The sequence below is a fragment of the Apiospora kogelbergensis genome (assembly GCF_038363985.1).
Source record: "Apiospora kogelbergensis strain CBS 113332 chromosome Unknown utg000001l_segment0_segment0, whole genome shotgun sequence".
In the NCBI taxonomy this organism is placed as follows: Eukaryota; Fungi; Ascomycota; class Sordariomycetes; order Amphisphaeriales; family Apiosporaceae; genus Apiospora; species Apiospora kogelbergensis.
Window position 1 is genome coordinate 8,328,602 of NW_027117418.1, and position 17,821 is coordinate 8,346,422.

General features: G+C 60.4%; 6 protein-coding genes across 6 annotated transcripts; 3 read left to right on the forward strand and 3 right to left on the reverse strand.

The window, feature by feature from the left end:
• Nucleotides 1-729: 729 nt before the first annotated feature.
• PG998_002687 (uncharacterized protein) lies at nucleotides 730-3,208 on the forward strand (the record flags this gene model as incomplete). Its single annotated transcript, XM_066869505.1, has 2 exons — nucleotides 730-1,242; nucleotides 2,729-3,208. 2 exons carry the CDS (start codon nucleotides 730-732, stop codon nucleotides 3,206-3,208), a joined length of 993 nt encoding a protein of 330 aa, XP_066737920.1.
• A 1,062-nt stretch (nucleotides 3,209-4,270) lies between these two features.
• Nucleotides 4,271-4,654, reverse strand: PG998_002688 (uncharacterized protein; the record flags this gene model as incomplete). Its single annotated transcript, XM_066869506.1, has 2 exons — nucleotides 4,271-4,567; nucleotides 4,643-4,654. 2 exons carry the CDS (start codon nucleotides 4,652-4,654, stop codon nucleotides 4,271-4,273), a joined length of 309 nt encoding a protein of 102 aa, XP_066737921.1.
• A 582-nt stretch (nucleotides 4,655-5,236) lies between these two features.
• On the reverse strand, nucleotides 5,237-7,608 carry PG998_002689 (uncharacterized protein; the record flags this gene model as incomplete). Its single annotated transcript, XM_066869507.1, has 3 exons — nucleotides 5,237-6,036; nucleotides 6,136-7,399; nucleotides 7,465-7,608. The coding sequence occupies 3 exons, from the start codon at nucleotides 7,606-7,608 to the stop codon at nucleotides 5,237-5,239; spliced, it is 2,208 nt and encodes a 735-aa protein (XP_066737922.1).
• A 746-nt stretch (nucleotides 7,609-8,354) lies between these two features.
• Nucleotides 8,355-10,066, forward strand: PG998_002690 (uncharacterized protein; the record flags this gene model as incomplete). The annotated part of the gene is made up of 3 exons (XM_066869508.1): nucleotides 8,355-8,829; nucleotides 8,933-9,667; nucleotides 9,744-10,066. The coding sequence occupies 3 exons, from the start codon at nucleotides 8,355-8,357 to the stop codon at nucleotides 10,064-10,066; spliced, it is 1,533 nt and encodes a 510-aa protein (XP_066737923.1).
• Nucleotides 10,067-10,330: 264 nt separating this feature from the next.
• PG998_002691 (helix-turn-helix-domain containing protein type) lies at nucleotides 10,331-10,858 on the reverse strand (the record flags this gene model as incomplete). Its single annotated transcript, XM_066869509.1, has 1 exon — nucleotides 10,331-10,858. The coding sequence occupies one exon, from the start codon at nucleotides 10,856-10,858 to the stop codon at nucleotides 10,331-10,333; it is 528 nt and encodes a 175-aa protein (XP_066737924.1).
• Nucleotides 10,859-13,693: 2,835 nt separating this feature from the next.
• Nucleotides 13,694-17,095, forward strand: PG998_002692 (potassium/sodium efflux P-type ATPase; the record flags this gene model as incomplete). Its single annotated transcript, XM_066869510.1, has 3 exons — nucleotides 13,694-14,094; nucleotides 14,205-15,966; nucleotides 16,049-17,095. The coding sequence occupies 3 exons, from the start codon at nucleotides 13,694-13,696 to the stop codon at nucleotides 17,093-17,095; spliced, it is 3,210 nt and encodes a 1,069-aa protein (XP_066737925.1).
• Between the last annotated feature and the right edge of the window lie 726 nt (nucleotides 17,096-17,821).

Here is a 17,821-nt window from a genome sequence, read left to right on the forward strand (position 1 = left end):
CTCACGTCTGCCATGCAGCTCCCAGCCATGGTGATTCTACAATGAGCTCAGACTGCGAGTCAGAACACTGTCAGAATCTCTCCACCAGGTCGAGCTGCGAAAGAAACCCCTCGATTCCATCAGAATAGTGGAAACCCGCACGCTACTCGGACGACTATGTCGACGGGCCCAGTTGCCAGTCTTCTCCCATCAACGGCGCCGCGGCGTGGATTGCCTCTCATTGGTCGAGGCCCCAAGGCACCAGGGGAAACATAGCGTTGCTGTTACGTTCTGTAAACTCGAGTTCCTGATGCCTCAACCCCGAGTGACCTAGGTCTTTTCTCATGGCACTATCTACACCACGTCAACCGCCCCTATGCGGCTGAGAAGCTCCTCCTCCCGCCGACACCCGGGGATGAGATGTGACGTTTTCGATGACACAATGCTCGAGATCGAAGCAGGCAGGTGATGGGCCGTACGTACACCCACTGGCACGCGCTGCCCATACGATGACAGTCGCGAGACGACGAGTATATCAGGCAGCCTCTCGCCGCCCCTAAATCGCATAACTCTTCTCGTATCATCCTCAATCATCAACAGGGTGTTTGAACCAAAGTAGAAGACGAAGAAGAAATCACACTCGCTTGTGTCTTCCCCCACTCATCTTTCGTTACAACAATCACCACTTTTTTCTCTTCCTCCGTCTAGTTTGGTCAAGAACGCCTTCCTTCGCCACTCCCCTTCGCAGTAATGCCGGGCAACTTCCTGAGACTCGCCGCGCTGGCGGGCGGCGCCAACGCCCTCGCCATGCGGCCCGCCACCGACGGCGGGGGCTGCGAGCTGACCATGAGCACCTCCGGCGGCGGCGGCGGCGGCTACCCCGTCGGCCAGCACGGCAGCGGCCAGACCAAGGCGGGCCCCAACATGTCGCCGGCCAGCTTCAAGATGGACGGCAACGGCGCCCTGACCGACGCGCAGGGCCGCGGCTGCTGGTGGACGCCGCCCACCAACGTGCTGCAGTGCGACGTGGGCCAGCCGCCGCAGGGCGGCTTCAAGGTCGGCTGCGACGGCAGCGTCACCTACCAGGGCGCCGGCACCTTCTACCAGTGCGTCATCCCCGGCGACAAGGGCAACGCCGTCAACATCTACAGCAAGCCCGGCCAGGGCCAGGACTGCAAGGAGATCAAGCTGAGCGCCAGCGGCGCCGGCTGCAAGCCCGCCAGCTGCGGCAACACCGGCTCTGCGCCGCCTCCGAGCTACCCCGTCCAGACGCCTCCGGCCTCCAAGCCCCCGGGATACCCTCAGTCTCCTCCTGGTTCTGCGCCTCCGGGCACGACTGTGACTGTTCCTGGTTCGGCACCTCCCCCAACACTGTCACTGTTCCTGGTTCGGCACCTCCCCCAACACTGTCACTGTCCCTGGTTCAGCACCCCCTCCCAACACTGTCACGGTCCCCGGCTCTGCTCCTCCAGGTAGCACTGTGACTGTTCCAGGCTCCGCACCCCTGCACCCCCAGGCCAGACGGTCACCGTCCCCGGTTCCGCACCTCCCGCGCCGCCTCCCCAGACTGTCTACAAGACGGTCCCTGGCTCCGCGCCGCCGGCACCTCCAGCACCCCTGCTCAGACAGTGACCGTGCCCGGTTCTGCGCCTCCCGCGCCTCCTGGTCAGACTGTCTACAAGACGGTCCCTGGCTCTGCACCTCCGGCACCACCTGCACCCCCAGCTCAGACTGTCACGGTTCCTGGATCCTGCCCTCCGGCTCCCCCAGCACCACCGGCCATGACTGTCACAGTTCCTGGCTCGGCTCCTCCTGCTCCTCCTGCTCAGACTGTCACAGCCCCCCCGGTTCCTGCCCTCCGGCTCCGACCGTCACAGCCCCTGGCCAGTGCCCCCCGCCCAAGACCGTGACTGTCCCCGGCCCAGCCCCTCCCGCCCAGACAGTCACCGTCCCCGGCTCCGCCCCTCCCGCGCCGCCAGCCCAGACCGTCTACATGACGGTCCCCGGCTCCGCGCCCCCGGCCCCTCCGGCCCAGACCGTGACAGCGCCCGGCTCCTGCCCCCCCGGTAACACCGTCACGGTTCCCGGCGCCGCGCCTCCCCGGCCACCGTGACCGGCCAGTGCCCCACGCCCCCCGCCTGCTCAGACCGTCACCGTCACCAGCTGCGCCCCTGGAGGCGGCAACGGTGGACCGACCACCACCCCTGGCGGTGGCAACGGCGGAAACACCTCGCCCGGCGGCCCGGGCGGTGGCTACCCTACCGGCCCTGGCCCCCAGGGACCTTCCCCGACTGCCCCTGCTGTCCCTGAGAGCGACTGCCCCGCTGAGACTCCCGGCACTGGTGCCCCTCCTGCTCCCACTGGGCCTCCTGCTGGTACTCCCCCTACCGGCCCCCTGCTGGCACTCCTCCTACCGGTCCCCCTGCCGGCACCCCCCTACAGGCCCCCTGGTGGCTCCCCGCCCGCTGGCTCTCCTCCTGCCCAGTCTCCTCCCGCTCAGCCTACCACGTTGAAGCCCGTCCCATCGACTCCTGCTGGCGGCTACCCTACTCAGCCCACTGGCGGCAACGGCAACGGCGGAAACACCCCCGGTAACGGCAACGGTGGCAAGACACCTGGCAATGGTAACGGCGGTAACACACCTGGCCAGGGAGGCAATGGTGGCGGCAACGGCGGCAGCGGCGGTCCCCCCAAGGGCTCAGTCAACATCCCCAGCTCGTGCCCCGGCGGCGTGCGCAACGCCGGCGAGCTGACGACGCCCAACCTGATCATCCCGGTCGACAGCACGCAGCCGTCGAAGAAGGCGGGCACCAGCTTCAACGGGCAAGTCTCGTCGAGCATCTCGTCCGTGTTCAACTTCGACATCCCGGCCTCCCTCAAGGGCAAGATGTGCACGGTCAAGTTCCTGTTCCCCACCAAGGACACGCTCGAGACGTCCAGCTTCAGCTTCAGCGGGTCGGGCGGCCTGGACTTCAGCAAGCTGAGCAAGGGCGTGGACCAGTCGACCTCGTTCGCCAGCCTGCCCTCCGGGTCTTCGCTCGGCTCCCAGACCGTCAAGCCCGGCAACGCCTACACCGTCGGGTCGTTCCCGTGCCCCGCGGGCGACGCCGTGGCCATCAAGATGTCGGGCAGCGGCAGCACCAGCCTGACTTTCTTCGAGGACTACAAACCCCTGCCCCATGGGGCTGTTCATCACGACTTCTTAAGCGGAGGCTTTCCTCGGAGATGAGCCACTTTCCTACGAATGAACAAACTAGCTAATCGGAGTCTCAAGCATCGTTACAGTATGATGAGGCTTGCAGAGACAGCGAAATGAGAAGGAATGACGTGAGAGATATATGTATGAATTTGCTTTTCTTTTTCTTTTGTACAAGTACCCCACCTACGCGGCCACTTTGGACCCTTTTGTTTGAAAGGGGTGGCTTGCTGCACACTCTACCTACCTAAATTGATAATGGTAATGTCATGGTTTCGGAAAGGAAAATGGGCCAGGTCTCTCAGTTTTGGGATGGGATCCTGGAAGGATAATTCAGTTCTATAGGGATGTTTGAATAATATATTCGGTTCCTTTGTAAATGATCTCCCGTATATTGCTAAATGCCCAGATGATTCTCACATTCATATTCGAGATTACACCAACGCTGTGCAAGTCAGTACTAATATTCGCAGGGCTTCCCATACTTGCAACGTAGCAAAAGTACCATTTATGACCAGTGAAGAGGAATACCCAAATGAACTTTGAAGTAAGCATGGTTTGTGATTATATAAAGCGTTCTGGAGATTCGCTTTGAGTCAGCAGAGAATACTGGGAAGACCAGTGAGTGCTGTTGAGAGAAAGGTACTATTGAGCCGAGTTCTTCTTACGCTACAGCTGTGCTGTGCAAGGCATCCATCTATAATGCTTAGGTTCCCAATATCGCCACAACAGCATGCATGCTTGGCTGGATGTGTTTCCTCTTACCATGCATGTGTGCAGCCTCATGTTCCAGTCCAGAGCCTTCTTGCCAGCCAATATACCTGCGCTTTGCTTAACTCTGTCTCATCTCCGTATACCATAGAGAAAGGCGCAAGACAACAAGCTACGGGTGTAATGGCGGAGTGGGCAGAGAGACCAGCAGCAACACTATGCGCGACAAGACCCCCCTGCCTTTGAACCATCGTCTGTTATACATGCCCAGCAGCCGGGCATCAGGTTTGCGCAAGAGCCGTATGCGTGCCGGGCTGTGTCTTCGTGTGCGTATGTAGTTATTCCCCCTTGTACGTTCCAGTAACAGTGAACCAACCCATCTCTTCAGCTCCTCTTTCTCGTCCACGTACTTTGTTGCTGCTGCTGCTGTCTTGAAGTCGGTGGCGGCGGCGGCGGGTCGTCGATGGCCGCTTCGTCGGTCGGGCGCCCGCGCGCCTGGTTGCCGATCTCCTCGACGAAGTACTTGACGAAGCCGGCGCGCCTCGGCTGCACGCCCTGCTCCTCGGTGGCCTCGCCCGGCCGCAGGGGCTCCTCGCCGCCCGGGTGCGGGCCGTTCTGGCGCTCGTCGAGGACGCGGTGGACGCGGCGGACGCCGGCGTGGAAGGAGGGGGATCGCAGGAGCTGTGGCGCATTTGGTTAGTCGTTCTGTTCGGTCGCAGACATTTCGGGAGATTGAAAGAGGCGGGATGGACTGACGCGCTCGACCATTCCGTCCTGTGTTCCCGATTGTTTGTCAGGTTAGCGCTGTGTCGCCTGAAGACTCGGTGGATACGGGGGGACTTACCACTGGTACCGTGAATGCTGCAGCGAGCTAATTCCAACGCCCTGCCATCTTGGCTGATCGGATCGCCCGGGGTGTGTTTGTGTGTTTGGCGACTTTACATTGACTCGAAGGGTCTGGGAAGAAGGGAAAGACTCGAAAATATCAGGCACTGAGGTGTTATGCTGGCGTGGGAGAATGATTGAATTGGAATTGCCCCAATCGAATGAAGAACGAATCCATGACGCGGGGCACCTGCTGTCGCCTGGCCTGCCGCCGCCACAGCTCTCTCTCCCCCTAAATATTTGCTCCCTAAAGTCCTAATGACTAGGCCACTCTATTGCTGCACTCAAAATGTTGTACTTTTCATAGACAGGGATTCAAACAAACCATAGGTAATCTATCACTTAGACCGGTATGAAATGTGTATGTAGCGTATCTATGTACTCGATTTACTTTCCATCTAATCGTATCAAATCATATCACACATCAATCACTATATACATGCGCCCGACGCAGCTGCAGTCCTGTCATTGCTGCGGTGCAGTAAAGGACCAAGTGTGCTGCTGCCAATCGAACCAATTGGACGAGGCCCCGAAATCCAGGCTCCCCTCGATGGCGGCATCGACAGCGTCCAGATCGAAGGATGGGTCCAGGTGCTCGAAGACGTTATCATCATACAGCATCCCCGCCGACGGTGGCGCCACTGCTGCTGTCGCCGCCGACGACAACACCGTCGGCCCTGTTGTTGCTGTTAGGTTCTCGTTAGCTACTTCATTGACATCACCACCATCTTTCCTGCCATTATCTCCAACGTCATCGTGATTGGCCACAGCGGCGTCCGCCGTAGCACTGGCAGAAGCCGTGGCAGTAGCCGCAGCCTTGTCCATCTCCTGCAACACCTGCTCCGCCATGCCCGCCATGGTGCGCGCCGTCCAGGACGTGCCCCCCGCCCCGAGCCGCGGGTCGTCGCGGAGCAGCGCCGCCGCCGCCACGAAGGCCCGACGGCCCCGCGCCCGGAAGAGGGGGACCTGGCTGTGTCGCATCTTGAGGTACGCCACCCCCAGGGCCAGCGACACGGCATAAGGGAGGAGCGGCGTGCACGACAACTTCAGAGCCGGCGGCGGCGGCGGCTGCTGCTGCTGGTGGACGCTACCACTGCTACCCTGGGGGTGGCGGAACTCGCTGCCCCCGACGATGTCGGTGATGCGGTCGGCCGAGTGCGAACGTCGCCCGTTGATGGCGCTGTGCGGGAAGAGGCCGTGGCCCTCGGCCGAGGAGGGCTTGCAGGACAGGATGGCGACGGAGTGGTAGAATACTTCCAGTGTAGCTGTGTGTGCGTGGTGCACCAATGTGCACATGGAAAATTAGCCCGCATAATGAGTAGTCTAAAGAAGTACCGCACTATAATTTGATCGGGTGAACTTACCCAACAAGCCACTCGGCACCTCGGTGGCGCCCGCGTCGATGATCATGGTCTCGAGGATGGGCAGGTCGAGCATGACGGGCTCCTGCTCCAGCTCCTCGTCGGCGCCGGCCGTCTTGACGGGGCGGTAGATGTCGATGACGCGGTCGAGCAGGCGGGCGATGGCCATGAACAGCCGGAACGCGGGCGGCAGCTGCTGGCCGACCTTGTCCATGTCCCAGCCGATGTCGCGCTCGTGCAAGATACAAGCGCGGCCGTAGAAGGCCGCCGTCAAACGGTCGAGGGCCCAGACGCAGCAGTAGACGGTGCGGACCTCGTCGACGTAGTGGGCCGCCTGGCCCGGGCCCTGGCCCTCGGCCGCGTCGTCGTCGGAGACGGCGCCGATGTGGTGGCCCAGCGTCTGCAGGTGGTGCGACGCGCGCGTGAACAGCAGCGCCGGCAGGTCCGCCTCGTCCGGGCTGCACGGCCGCACGTACAGCGACAGCACCAGCAGCAGCCGCACCAGCAGCATGCGGTCCGTCACCAGGCCCGCGTCCAGCGCCGCGTGCACCGCCGACGTCAGGTGCGCCCGGAACTCGTGCGGGCCCAGCAGGGGGCCGCCCGCGCCCGCGCCCAGCCGCAGGTGCGCCCGCGCCTCCGGGTCCGCCGCCGCCGCGAGGCTGGCCACCTGCCGCACCAGGATCGCCGCGGTGGCGTCGGCGGGCGCCGCGTCGCGCTGCAGCAGCGAGCTGATGGCGGGGAACAGCGGGTCGAGCCGCTGCAGATACACCCGCTTCAGGACGGACCACTCGGGCGCCGGCGGCACGCACGACAGGCAGTGCGTCCGCACGTGGGCGACGACCAGGTCGTGGAGCGTCCGGCCGGTCCCGGACCGCAGCGCGCTGGCGACGGACGGAGAGGAGAAGGAGGAGGAGGAGGAAGAGAAACCCGTGGTCGGCCTCGCGCCCTCGCCGTGGAGAGACGACTGCTTGGCGTGCCAGACGCCGACCCCACCGCGGACCGAGAGGTCGCGGTTGGAGTGGGGGCTGGTGGCCTCGATCAGGAAATGCTCGGGGTTCAGGTCGCCGACGAAGCGGGAAGGGCGGCGCTCCAGGTCCGGCGGCGACGGCAGGGAGGACCGCCCCGACGACGACCTGGCGATGGCGGCGGTGGCGGCGGTCGTGGCGGCCCTTGGCAGCACTGGCGGCGAGGCGGCCGCCGCGTGCTGCTGCTGCCGCGGAGTAGCTGTTTTCGGATCCTCGCTCTGCGGCTCATGGGTGCAGCGCTTCTGTAGGGCGGACGGGAAACGACTCAGTGCCTGCGCTCTGCCGAAGTATACGGGTGGGAACCAACCTTGCGCCTCCGACATGCCACGCAGGCCTGGGCGACCTGCTTCCGCTTCAGTGGGAGGCCGCTCGGGTCGGAGTCGACGAATTTGACCACACCGACGGGGCGATCAGCCCCCGGGTAGCCTTGGCCCGAGTTTGTACTACCCATTCAAGACCGTGTAATCGTTCGGATTGCGGGATTGGGTGGGAAAAAAGAAGCAAACATATGACAATCCTTGGCGCGATCTGGACCCTGGTTTCTGTGTAGGTGCCAAGTGGCTTGCAGTGCTAGTAAGTCAACAAGAGTCCAAAGTACTCGGTAATCATTCGCGATGTCTCGGAACCAATACCGGGTTCTCAGTACCTTCTTTACCTGGTGGCGGGACGCTTTGCCGAGCCCACTCACTGGCGAAGAATGGAATGGGGACTTTTTCATCTCGCTTTCGTGATTATTTTTCGGGGCGCGTTCTGGGGGGTCGGCCGGAGTAGCCCAAAGCAGCAACCCCGCCCTCTTTGCATCTCTCTCGCTCTTTTTCATTAGCCTTTCCCGCCTGAATGTAGCACACAAGTGTAACATGGCCATCGTAGTGACGACATCATAGCGATGCGATCCCGCGCGCGCGACATTTACCCCGCCAATGGGTCCTGGGCAGATCAAGCTACCGAGATGTCGTGTTGCAGCGCGAGGAAGAAATTCCTGATCAGCGGGCGCGAACTATATGGCGGCGTTTCCATGTTCTGAGACTCCGGCCGAAGCTTGTGTGTGTGTGTGCGACTTACACGAGGGAGACAGCCGCGCTTACTTAGTAAAAAGGCGTAGATAAGAAACCCGGGTATTGGCACCTCTGATTTCTGTTCGCTCACTTGTGAGACCAAGTCCATACACACTCTCGCATACATATATATGACTACAAGATGCAGCGAGCACTTCGCAAGCTACCGACTGTCGTCGCCCCTCGGGCGCGGACGATAGCCATGTCGGCCACGCAGACCCAGACCCAGACCCCCACGCCATCCCCTCCTCCCAGTAAACGCGAAGGTGACATATCCGACTCGTTCGTCTCTCTGTCCAATACCCAAAGACCTCCCTTGCCCGCACGTTTTCTTGATTTGAAGCGGTCTCTGGTCCAAGGCCGCGAGGACGCCGTCATCGCCAGCTGGGACCGGTTGTTGCGACGGCTGCGGACCGAAAACGACTTGGTAGCGGCCAAGGGGCCGGGCATCGTCCCCGTGCTGCAGTTTGACCATCTCGAGGACCAGCTCCCTGTTTTTCAGGATGAGCTCAAGAAGCGTGGCGTGGCTGTTGTAAAGGGGGTGATTCCCCGCGACGAGGCGCGCGCGTATAAGAGCGAGATTGAGGAGTATGTAAGGCAAAACCCATCTACCAGAGGTACGTATCTATCCCTATTCATCGCCACCTTGAGTCATTCGTCTCGTGTAATATGCTCAGCTTCCTTTTCGCCATTGCTTGCTGACATACGGAAACCAAAAAGCATTCCCGCCGGAAGACCCCCAGGTATACGAGCTGTACTGGTCCAGCCCGCAAGTCAAAGTGCGTTCGCACCCCAACTTCCTGCGCGCCCAGACGCTGCTGATGCAGCACCTGTGGCACGCCGACTCCACCCCCGACGCGCTCGTCTCGACGTCGCAGCCGCTGGCGTACGCGGACCGGCTGCGCATCCGGCAGCCGGGCGACGCGCGGTTCGCGCTGGGCCCGCACATGGACGGCGGCAGCGTGGAGCGGTGGGAGCGGCACGGGTACGGGCGCGGCGGCGGCGGTGGCGTGTACGAGCCCGTCTTCGCGGGGCGGTGGGAGGACTACGACCCCTGGGACGCGGGCGCGCGCGTCGGCGCCGTCTGCGACAACTACGGCGGCCTCGGCGCCTGCTCCATGTTCCGCATGTTCCAGGGCTGGCTCAGCATGAGCCGCACGGCGCCCCGCGAGGGCACCCTCATGGTCAGCCCGCTGCTGCGGCTGGCGACGGCCTACCTGCTGCTCCGCCCGTTCTTCGAGCCCGTCGGCGAGAAATCGGACAGCCGCGCGTTCCTCGAGGGGGACAATTGGCGTTTCTGCGCAGGCGATTCTATGACTAGCGTCCTGCAGGGGGCCGAGCCGGGGTTCGGGCAGGAGCTGAGTGCCGCGCTGCATCCGCATCTCGACCTGGACCGGACCATGGTGCACATGCCGCCGGTGGAGCCCGGCGACTTCGTGGTCTGGCACTGCGACAGTAAGTTTTTCTCTTCTCTTCCCCAGACGTTCCACATGTGCAAGATTTGGAGTGACTAACTTGTGGAAAACTGCAGCCATCCATGCCGTGGACAAGGTGCACACCGGCACTTCCGACTCCAGCGTGCTCTACATCCCGATTTGCCCAGTCACCGAACAAAACGCCAAGTACCTTGCCCGACAGCGCCAAGCCTTCCTCGACGGCACACCCGGGCCCGACTTCCCTGGTGGTGCGGGCGAGAGCAAACATGTTAACAGGCCGACCGTCGACTTCCTCCGCCGGTACTCGGGCGTCGAAGGGCTACGGGCCATGGGGTTGGAGAAGCTTACATCCCATCCCCACGATCCAATCGGAGCCCAGAACGTCACAGAGCAAGCAAATCAGATATTGGGATTGTGAATGTTTTTCAATTGATCGAGTGGGCTGAAGTAAACTGTTTTAAATGTTCTCATTGACCCGAGTTTCCATCTTGCACCATTTCCTAGTCTTCTATGATTACCGCGTCAGGAGTGAACCAGAAGAGTGTCTTTTTGTTCTTGTTGTTTTCCCCACCCTCTTCCTCTGAAGACGACGACGATACTAGTTGTTCTTGTCCCGTCGCCGCAGTCGTTGCTGCTACTACAAGTTCAACGACTCGTCCAAAAAGCTTTTAGGCTTAAGCTCCTAAGCCTTGGTCATCTTCTTCATGAACTCGGCCATGTAGTCCCGCTTGCCGAGGGGGACGCCGGCGCCGCGGAGCAGGGCGTAGAGCATGTTGAGGTGGAAGTAGCCGGTGGGGATGGGGTAGCCGCTGACGTAGTCGAGGGCGGACGACTTGTACTCCTCGGGGCCGAACTTGCAGGGCACCTCGGTCTGCTCGCGGCCGTCGACCTGGGCGCGGTCGACCTTGGCGAGCTCCGCCAGCTGCGCGTCCAGCAGGCCCTGCAGCTCCGCCAGCGTGTACTCCTGGTTGATCGGGGTGTCGACGGGGGCGGCGTTGGCCACGCGCTCCACCAGCTTGCGGCCCGTCATGACGATGATCAGGATCTGCATGTTAAGCGGCAGCATGTCGTCGGCGATCTTGAGCTTCAGCAGCTCGGCCGTGTCCTTGCCCTGCGACTTGAAGTGCTCCTCGCCCTTCTTGAGGATGGACACGGCCGTCTTGGTGATGTCCGTGTAGACGGGGATGCTGATGTCGTAGAGGGAAGACATGGTGGGCGGTGGTTGATGATGTCTGTTGTGTGGTGGTGGTGGTGTCTTGGTGGAAGAGTGAAGATGATGGGGGGATTGGAATGGATGGTTGTTGCTTGGTGATGTGGTCTAGAGGTCAGGAATGTTGAGGCGGGATGTGTCTTCCTTTAAGTATCTCTATCTCTGCAATAGCGACACGTCTGCTCCTTCTTCCACCCATCTCTCAGAATCCCATAGAAGAACGTCATATCCGTAGCGGCTGTAGTTGCTTTTCCGTACATTGACATTGTCAACCCCGCCAATCCCCACCAAGATCTGTAGCGGCTAGGGGTTCAATCAGTTCAATCAGCAACAATCGTTGAGCAACAATCGGTTGAACTAGCTTTCACCGCCTCCACTTAACACGTAGGCTATACGGGGAGGCATCTTGCCGTTGCGCGCGTCGTTTCATCGCTGTTGGATTTCTAAGCAGCCGCAATTTCACATGGTGAGACTAGCTGACAAATGCCAGGTGCGGTGCTAGGAGCACAAGGAAAACGCGGAACACGACATGAAAGCACGATGGCATCTCTTGTTGCTCAAGTGTGTATGTTAGGAGCAATCTAATGGAAAGCATGCAAAGTGACAACATTTGTATAGGAAATGGCAACATCACGGCGGGACCTGCCACTGCCATAAGTTGCGTGATGTATCAAATCCAACAGAGCCAGCAGAGCCAATATCATCAAGCACCTATTTTCTCTCTCTCGGCAGACGTTCCGCGTGGCCCTTGGATTATTGGTTGGATGAATTGTTTGATATGTAATTGAAAGCACTATGTTTGACATCGTAAGGGCGCGTCCGACCCGTGCCGCTTGTAAGAACCCCCCGCCATTAGCGGGCCACTAGCAGAGCCCGCCTGGATTCATCTGGATTACCAAGCAACAACACGTCGAACGACGCTGACAAGCACCACCGTGGTTGTCATTCGAAAGGCTTCGTACACGTATCCTTTCCCACGGTGAATTATTCATCGAACGCCGGCGTGCCGAGCGGTCCTCTTGTTGAGTCTGTACAGCCTCCATCGGTACCAATCAAACCACGACAGCAGGATCAGCAATGTCGCGTCAATAAGCGACGGAATCAGAACCGGTGCAATGGTATCCGGGAGACCATGAAAGAAGTCTCGCTGAAAAACACGGTGGTCAGAATGGACTCATCTCCTTTTCTTCTTTTGGTTCTATCTCAGCATAGAAGCCTCGCGTCTGTCACGGACGACATGATCGACACCTGTTCAGCATGAGAAGCAATGCAAGCCTCGTCACAGTTAGACAGGCTTGAGCGCAATGGGTCATTCCCTCTGGCTAAACCCAACAATACCCTCGCCACTTTTCAGTATCTTGATCTCAGGATATTGGGACAGGGCCGTCGTGAGGCCAGCGCCAGCATGACCATATCCTCCTGTTGTGTCTGGCTTGCAACCCGCTGGCTAACTTGGTCATGCAACTGCTAAGCTTGTATCAGCCAGCAAGACTTGATGCGGGCAGACAACGACGCGGAGAGAGGAAACGCAGCAGCGGACAATCTGGATGCGGATGCTGGTCTGCTCGAGGTAGGAGCTGGCCCAGCAAGCCCATAAGCCTCGAATGATTTCAAGTCGGTTCAAGTCGTCGCTGGCATTGGTTTCGTCGTCTTCGTATATCTCACTGCGGAGACGAATGTCTCCCCGAAGTCGCCGCGACCCATTTCTGCAACAACTCGATGTGAACCCCATGGTACCCCAAGGAGAAGAAGTCCTGGATCACTGATGGCAAGTGGCCCTACAAGAGGATTAGCTGCTCTTACGACTGTATACCTACTACGTCTGCGACAATGTGAGTTGTCATTTCCTTGCTCTTACGCAGAGGGAAACTAGATCCTTGTGGGTTTTCATCGTTTCTACTGGCTTGACGCAGCATGGATCGAAAGCAAGGCAACAGGATGAAACGAAAAGGCTCTGCAACGGTGCAGTTGGCAGTCAAGGAGTGTCTTCTTGATATTAACCCTGTCTTGTCTGTCCGATCCTAGTTGGCGATGAATAGATGGCCGTCTTATATCGATTCCTAGATTCTCGGACATGGGATGTTGGACGTATGTCAAGCTTTAGCCGATCTTCGGCCCCCTTAACAAGCTTCACAAGAATGACGTTCGATCTATTCAGTTCCTACATCATCGATGGCTCCAGCAATAAGCCAATAAGGTGGAGAGCCAGGATGGGCGTGCGTCTTGGTGTGCATACCAAAGGCTTAACCCCGTGTATCCAGCTTGGCACATTTCTCGGCGAATTCTTGGCCCATTCTTTTAGCGTCTATTGATGCCGCTCATCTTGGCATATCTTCGTCCATACCACCACACCTCTTTTCAAGGCCATATCTTGGGCGTCTTCCGACCTCAGCCTTATCATTTTTTCATGGTGTTGCGCGTAGCCGGACTTGGCACATATGGTCGGGGCGAGACTGCCTGTGGGTGCTTCGACGGAGCCTCCCTGACGTCGCCGGTTATCCGGCAAGCAGCAGCGATGAAAGGGATCGTGACGGACTTATAAAGAGACACGAGTCTGCAATTATTCATGTTGCGGCTCTTACCTTAGACGTTCAAAGGCACCCCTGTCCAGTAGAAATCGAATTGCTGCGCCCAGGAATATTAGCCACATGTTGCTCTCATCTTCGCTCGACCTTGCGTAGACCAACTCGACACCACGACCTTGCTAGACAGAGATAAGCATGGGCAAGGACCAAGGCGGTTCGCCTGAACATGTGTCGGGCCAATCCAACGAGCCCCTTTCGCGGCCGGCGCACGCGCTAAGCTGGCAAAAGGTGGCCGAGGAGCTCGGAACCAATGTGCTCGACGGACTCTCGGCGGCCGAGGCCGAGTCGCGGCAGACGCGGATCGGCCCCCAATGAGCTGGGCGACGCCGAGGGCGTGCAGCCGATGAAGATCGTCATCGCGCAGATCGCCAACGCCATGACGCTGGTGCTCATCCTGGCCATGGCCGTCAGCTTCGGCATCGGGTCCTGGATCGAGGGCGGCGTCATCGCCGCCGTCGTCCTGCTCAACGTCGTCGTCGGCTTCTTCCAGGAGTACTCGGCCGAGAAGACCATGGACTCGCTGCGCTCCCTCAGCTCCCCCACCGCCACCGTCGTCCGCGCCGGCACCGCCCAGGTCGTCCCTTCGGCACAGATCGTGCCCGGCGATATTGTCGAGGTCAAGATGGGGGATACCCTTCCGGCTGACATCCGGTAAGCACACACACACAGCTACACTACACCAGTTACCTGATCGTCTCCATTCCACAATAATAACTCGTAAGGATTCACACGAAATAATCCACTAACATGAATTGGGATAGACTTGTGGAAGCCAAGAACTTCGAGACCGACGAGGCCCTCCTTACGGGCGAGTCGCTGCCCGTACGGAAGTCTCAGAACCAGGTCTTCGACGACACGACGGGCCCGGGCGACCGGCTGAACATCGCGTACAGCAGCTCGGCCGTGACCAAAGGCCGGGCGCGGGGCGTCGTGTTCGCGACGGGCACGTGCACCGAGATCGGGGCCATCGCGTCGGCGCTGAACCAGAAGGAGTCCAAGGTGCGGCCGGTCAAGAACCGGCGCGCCGACAAGGGCGGGCACGCGCACCCGGGGCGCTACCTCGAGGCCTACACGCTGACGCTGGGCGACGTGGTCGGCCGCTTCCTGGGCGTCAACGTCGGCACGCCGCTGCAGCGCAAGCTCAGCAAGCTCGCCATGCTGCTGTTCGCCATCGCCGTCGTCTGCGCCATCATCGTGCTCGCCGCCAACCGCTTCGTCGCCCGCCAGGAGGTCATCATCTACGCCGTCGCCACCGGCTTGTCCATGATCCCCGCCAGCTTGGTCGTCGTGCTCACCATCACCATGGCCGCCGGGACCAAGCGCATGGTGCAGCGCCACGTCGTGGTGCGCAACCTCAAGTCGCTCGAGGCCCTCGGCGCCGTGACCGACATCTGCAGCGACAAGACGGGCACGCTGACCCAGGGCAAGATGGTCGCGCGCGCGGCTTGGGTGCCGAGCATGGGAACGTACACGGTCGACACCTCGGACGATCCGTTCAACCCGACCGTCGGCACCATCTCCTTTGACTCGCACAAGCCCACCGAGATGGACCTCAAGAACTCCAGGGAGGGCTCCTCCGCCTCGGCCAGTGACCCGGCGCAGCTCCTGCAAGACAGCGCCGCCCAGCAACACCTTCTGCAAGACTTCCTGTCGGTCGCCGCGCTGGCCAACCTCGCCACGGTCCACGAAAGCGAGGGCACCTGGCACGCGCGCGGCGACCCCACCGAGATCGCCATCCAGGTCTTCGCCAACCGCTTCTCGCAGAACCGGCGGGACCTCGTCGGGGACAGCGACGCCGACGACGCCGCGAAGAAAGCGTGGACCGACGTCGTGGAGCTGCCGTTCGACAGCGACGTGAAGCGCATGAGCGTCATCATGAAGGAGAACGGCACCGGCAAGCACTGGGTCTTCACCAAGGGCGCCGTGGAGCGCGTCATCGAGGCCTGCGTCAGCTACTCGGGCAACAACAACAACGACAGCGGCGCCGCTGCCGCCTCTTCCTGCGAGATGACGGCCGCGTTCCGCGAGGAGATCCTGCGCAACATGGAGGTGTTCGCGAGCATGGGCCTGCGCGTCCTGGCGCTGGCCAGCCGCGAGGTGGCCGACGGCGAGGACGGCCTGCTGCGCCCCAGCGGCGACAACAACGAGGTCGAGCGCGCGGCGGTCGAGAAGAACCTGGTGTTCCGCGGCCTGGTGGGGCTGTACGACCCGCCGCGCGCCGAGTCGGCGCCGGCGGTGCGCAGCTGCCACGAGGCCGGCATCGCCGTGCACATGCTGACGGGCGACCACCCGGAGACGGCCAAGGCCATCGCCATCGAGGTGGGGATCCTGCCGTCCCGCACCGGGCAGCTGAGCGCCGACGTCGCCGCCGCCATGGTCATGACGGCCGGGCAGTTCGACGCCCTCTCCGACGACGAGATCGACGAGCTGCCGGTGCTGCCGCTCGTCATTGCGCGCTGTGCGCCGAGCACCAAGGTCCGGATGATCGAGGCGCTGCATCGACGCGGGCGGTTCTGTGCTATGGTAAGTCGCCTGCTTCTCTTCTCCCTCCCGCATTTATTTCTTTGCCTCCCTTCATGGATGCACATGACTAATACATCTCCAGACCGGCGATGGTGTCAACGACTCCCCCTCCCTCCGACGTGCCGACGTGGGCATTGCCATGGGCCAGGCGGGGTCTGACGTGGCCAAGGACGCATCCGACATTGTGCTCATGGACGACAACTTCGCCTCGATCGTCTCGGCCATCGAGGAGGGCCGCCGCATCTTCGACAACATCCAAAAGTTCGTGCTGCACGTCCTGGCGGAGAATATCGCGCAGGCCGGCACGCTGCTGGTCGGTCTGGTCTTCAAGGACTCGACGGGCATCTCGGTGTTCCCGCTGGCGCCCGTGCAGATCATCTGGGTCATCATGGTGACGTCGGGCATGCCCGACATGGGCCTGGGGTTCGAGCGGGCGGTGCCGGGCATCATGCAGCGGCCCCCACAGAGCCTCAAGGTGGGCATCTTCACGCTCGAGTTCCTCGTCGACATGGTGGTGTACGGGCTGTGGATCGCGGCGCTCTGCCTGGCGACCTTCTCGCTGGTCGTGTTCGGGTTCGGGGCGGGCGACCTGGGCGAGAACTGCAACGACAGCTACACGGCGGCGTGCGACACGGTGTTCCGGGCGCGCGCCACGACGTTCGCGACGCTGACGTGGTTCGCGCTGTTCCTGGCGTGGGAGATGATCGACATGCGGCGGTCCTTCTTCCGCATGCAGCCGGGCAGCACCAAGTACTTCACGCAGTGGGCGGTCGACATCTGGCGCAACAAGTTCCTGTTCTGGGCCATCATGCTCGGCTTCGTCACCATGTTCCCCGCGCTGTACATCCCCGTGCTGAACCACGCCGTCTTCAAGCACACGGGCATCACCTGGGAGTGGGGCATCGTCTTCATCGCCGCCATCCTCTTCTTCGCCGGCGTCGAGGGCTGGAAGTGGGCCAAGCGTGTCTACTTCCGCCGCGCGGCCAAGAAGTCCCAGGGCGCCGACTGGAAGGACATGGACATCGAGGAGCGCGTCTTTGGCGAGTATCTTACGAACACTAGCAGCGGCAGCAACACACCGGGTGCCGATGTGGAAAAGGCTCAAAGCCCTCCTGCCAACGGCCAATAATAAAGTGGTATAGAGAGAAGCATAGCGGAGAGGTCACAACTGTGGTTGGGCACCCAGCAAGCAATAGAGAATATGATGATACGGCGGTACTGGATATAAACGGCCGGCTACTAAGTACCAGGTCAGGGTGAAGTTGAAAAGGAATCAACCACGTACGAAGATCACATATATGAATTAGTATTACACATGGAAACCAATACCCTCAAACTTTCAATATTTAAATCCCTCTCACAATGTTGTACATTACTTGCTTCCCTTGACAGTCAAGTGTTGATGCCTCGGGAGGGCTGGCAAATTGGATGCCATCATGGCCCGTGGACGTATTAGGTGTGACAAGTCTCTCTACTGCTCTCCCCCTAAGAGTTGATACAACCCCCCACAAATGGATGTACATTGTCTTGCATATGTACATATATGGAGTACAGCTTCGTTAGCCAATCACTGAGCGTTAAGCCGGATGTTCGGCCGTAAGGATCAGAGCGAGCGCCACACATTTGCCCAGAAATCTCGTAAGTCCGGTCATCCGGAGAGAGCCAATCAAATGACACGCAGCCGGTAACGCGGAAAGCAAGCACCAGATGCTCGTTCACTGATCTACTAAGACCGAGTTTGAGTTTCCCGATGCCTGGCAGCCTGGCCTGACAGCAAAGTCGCCTAACCAGTAGCGACAATGATCACGGTAAGAAAATAACGCAACTGAACATACATATATATCCAGCAAGACGC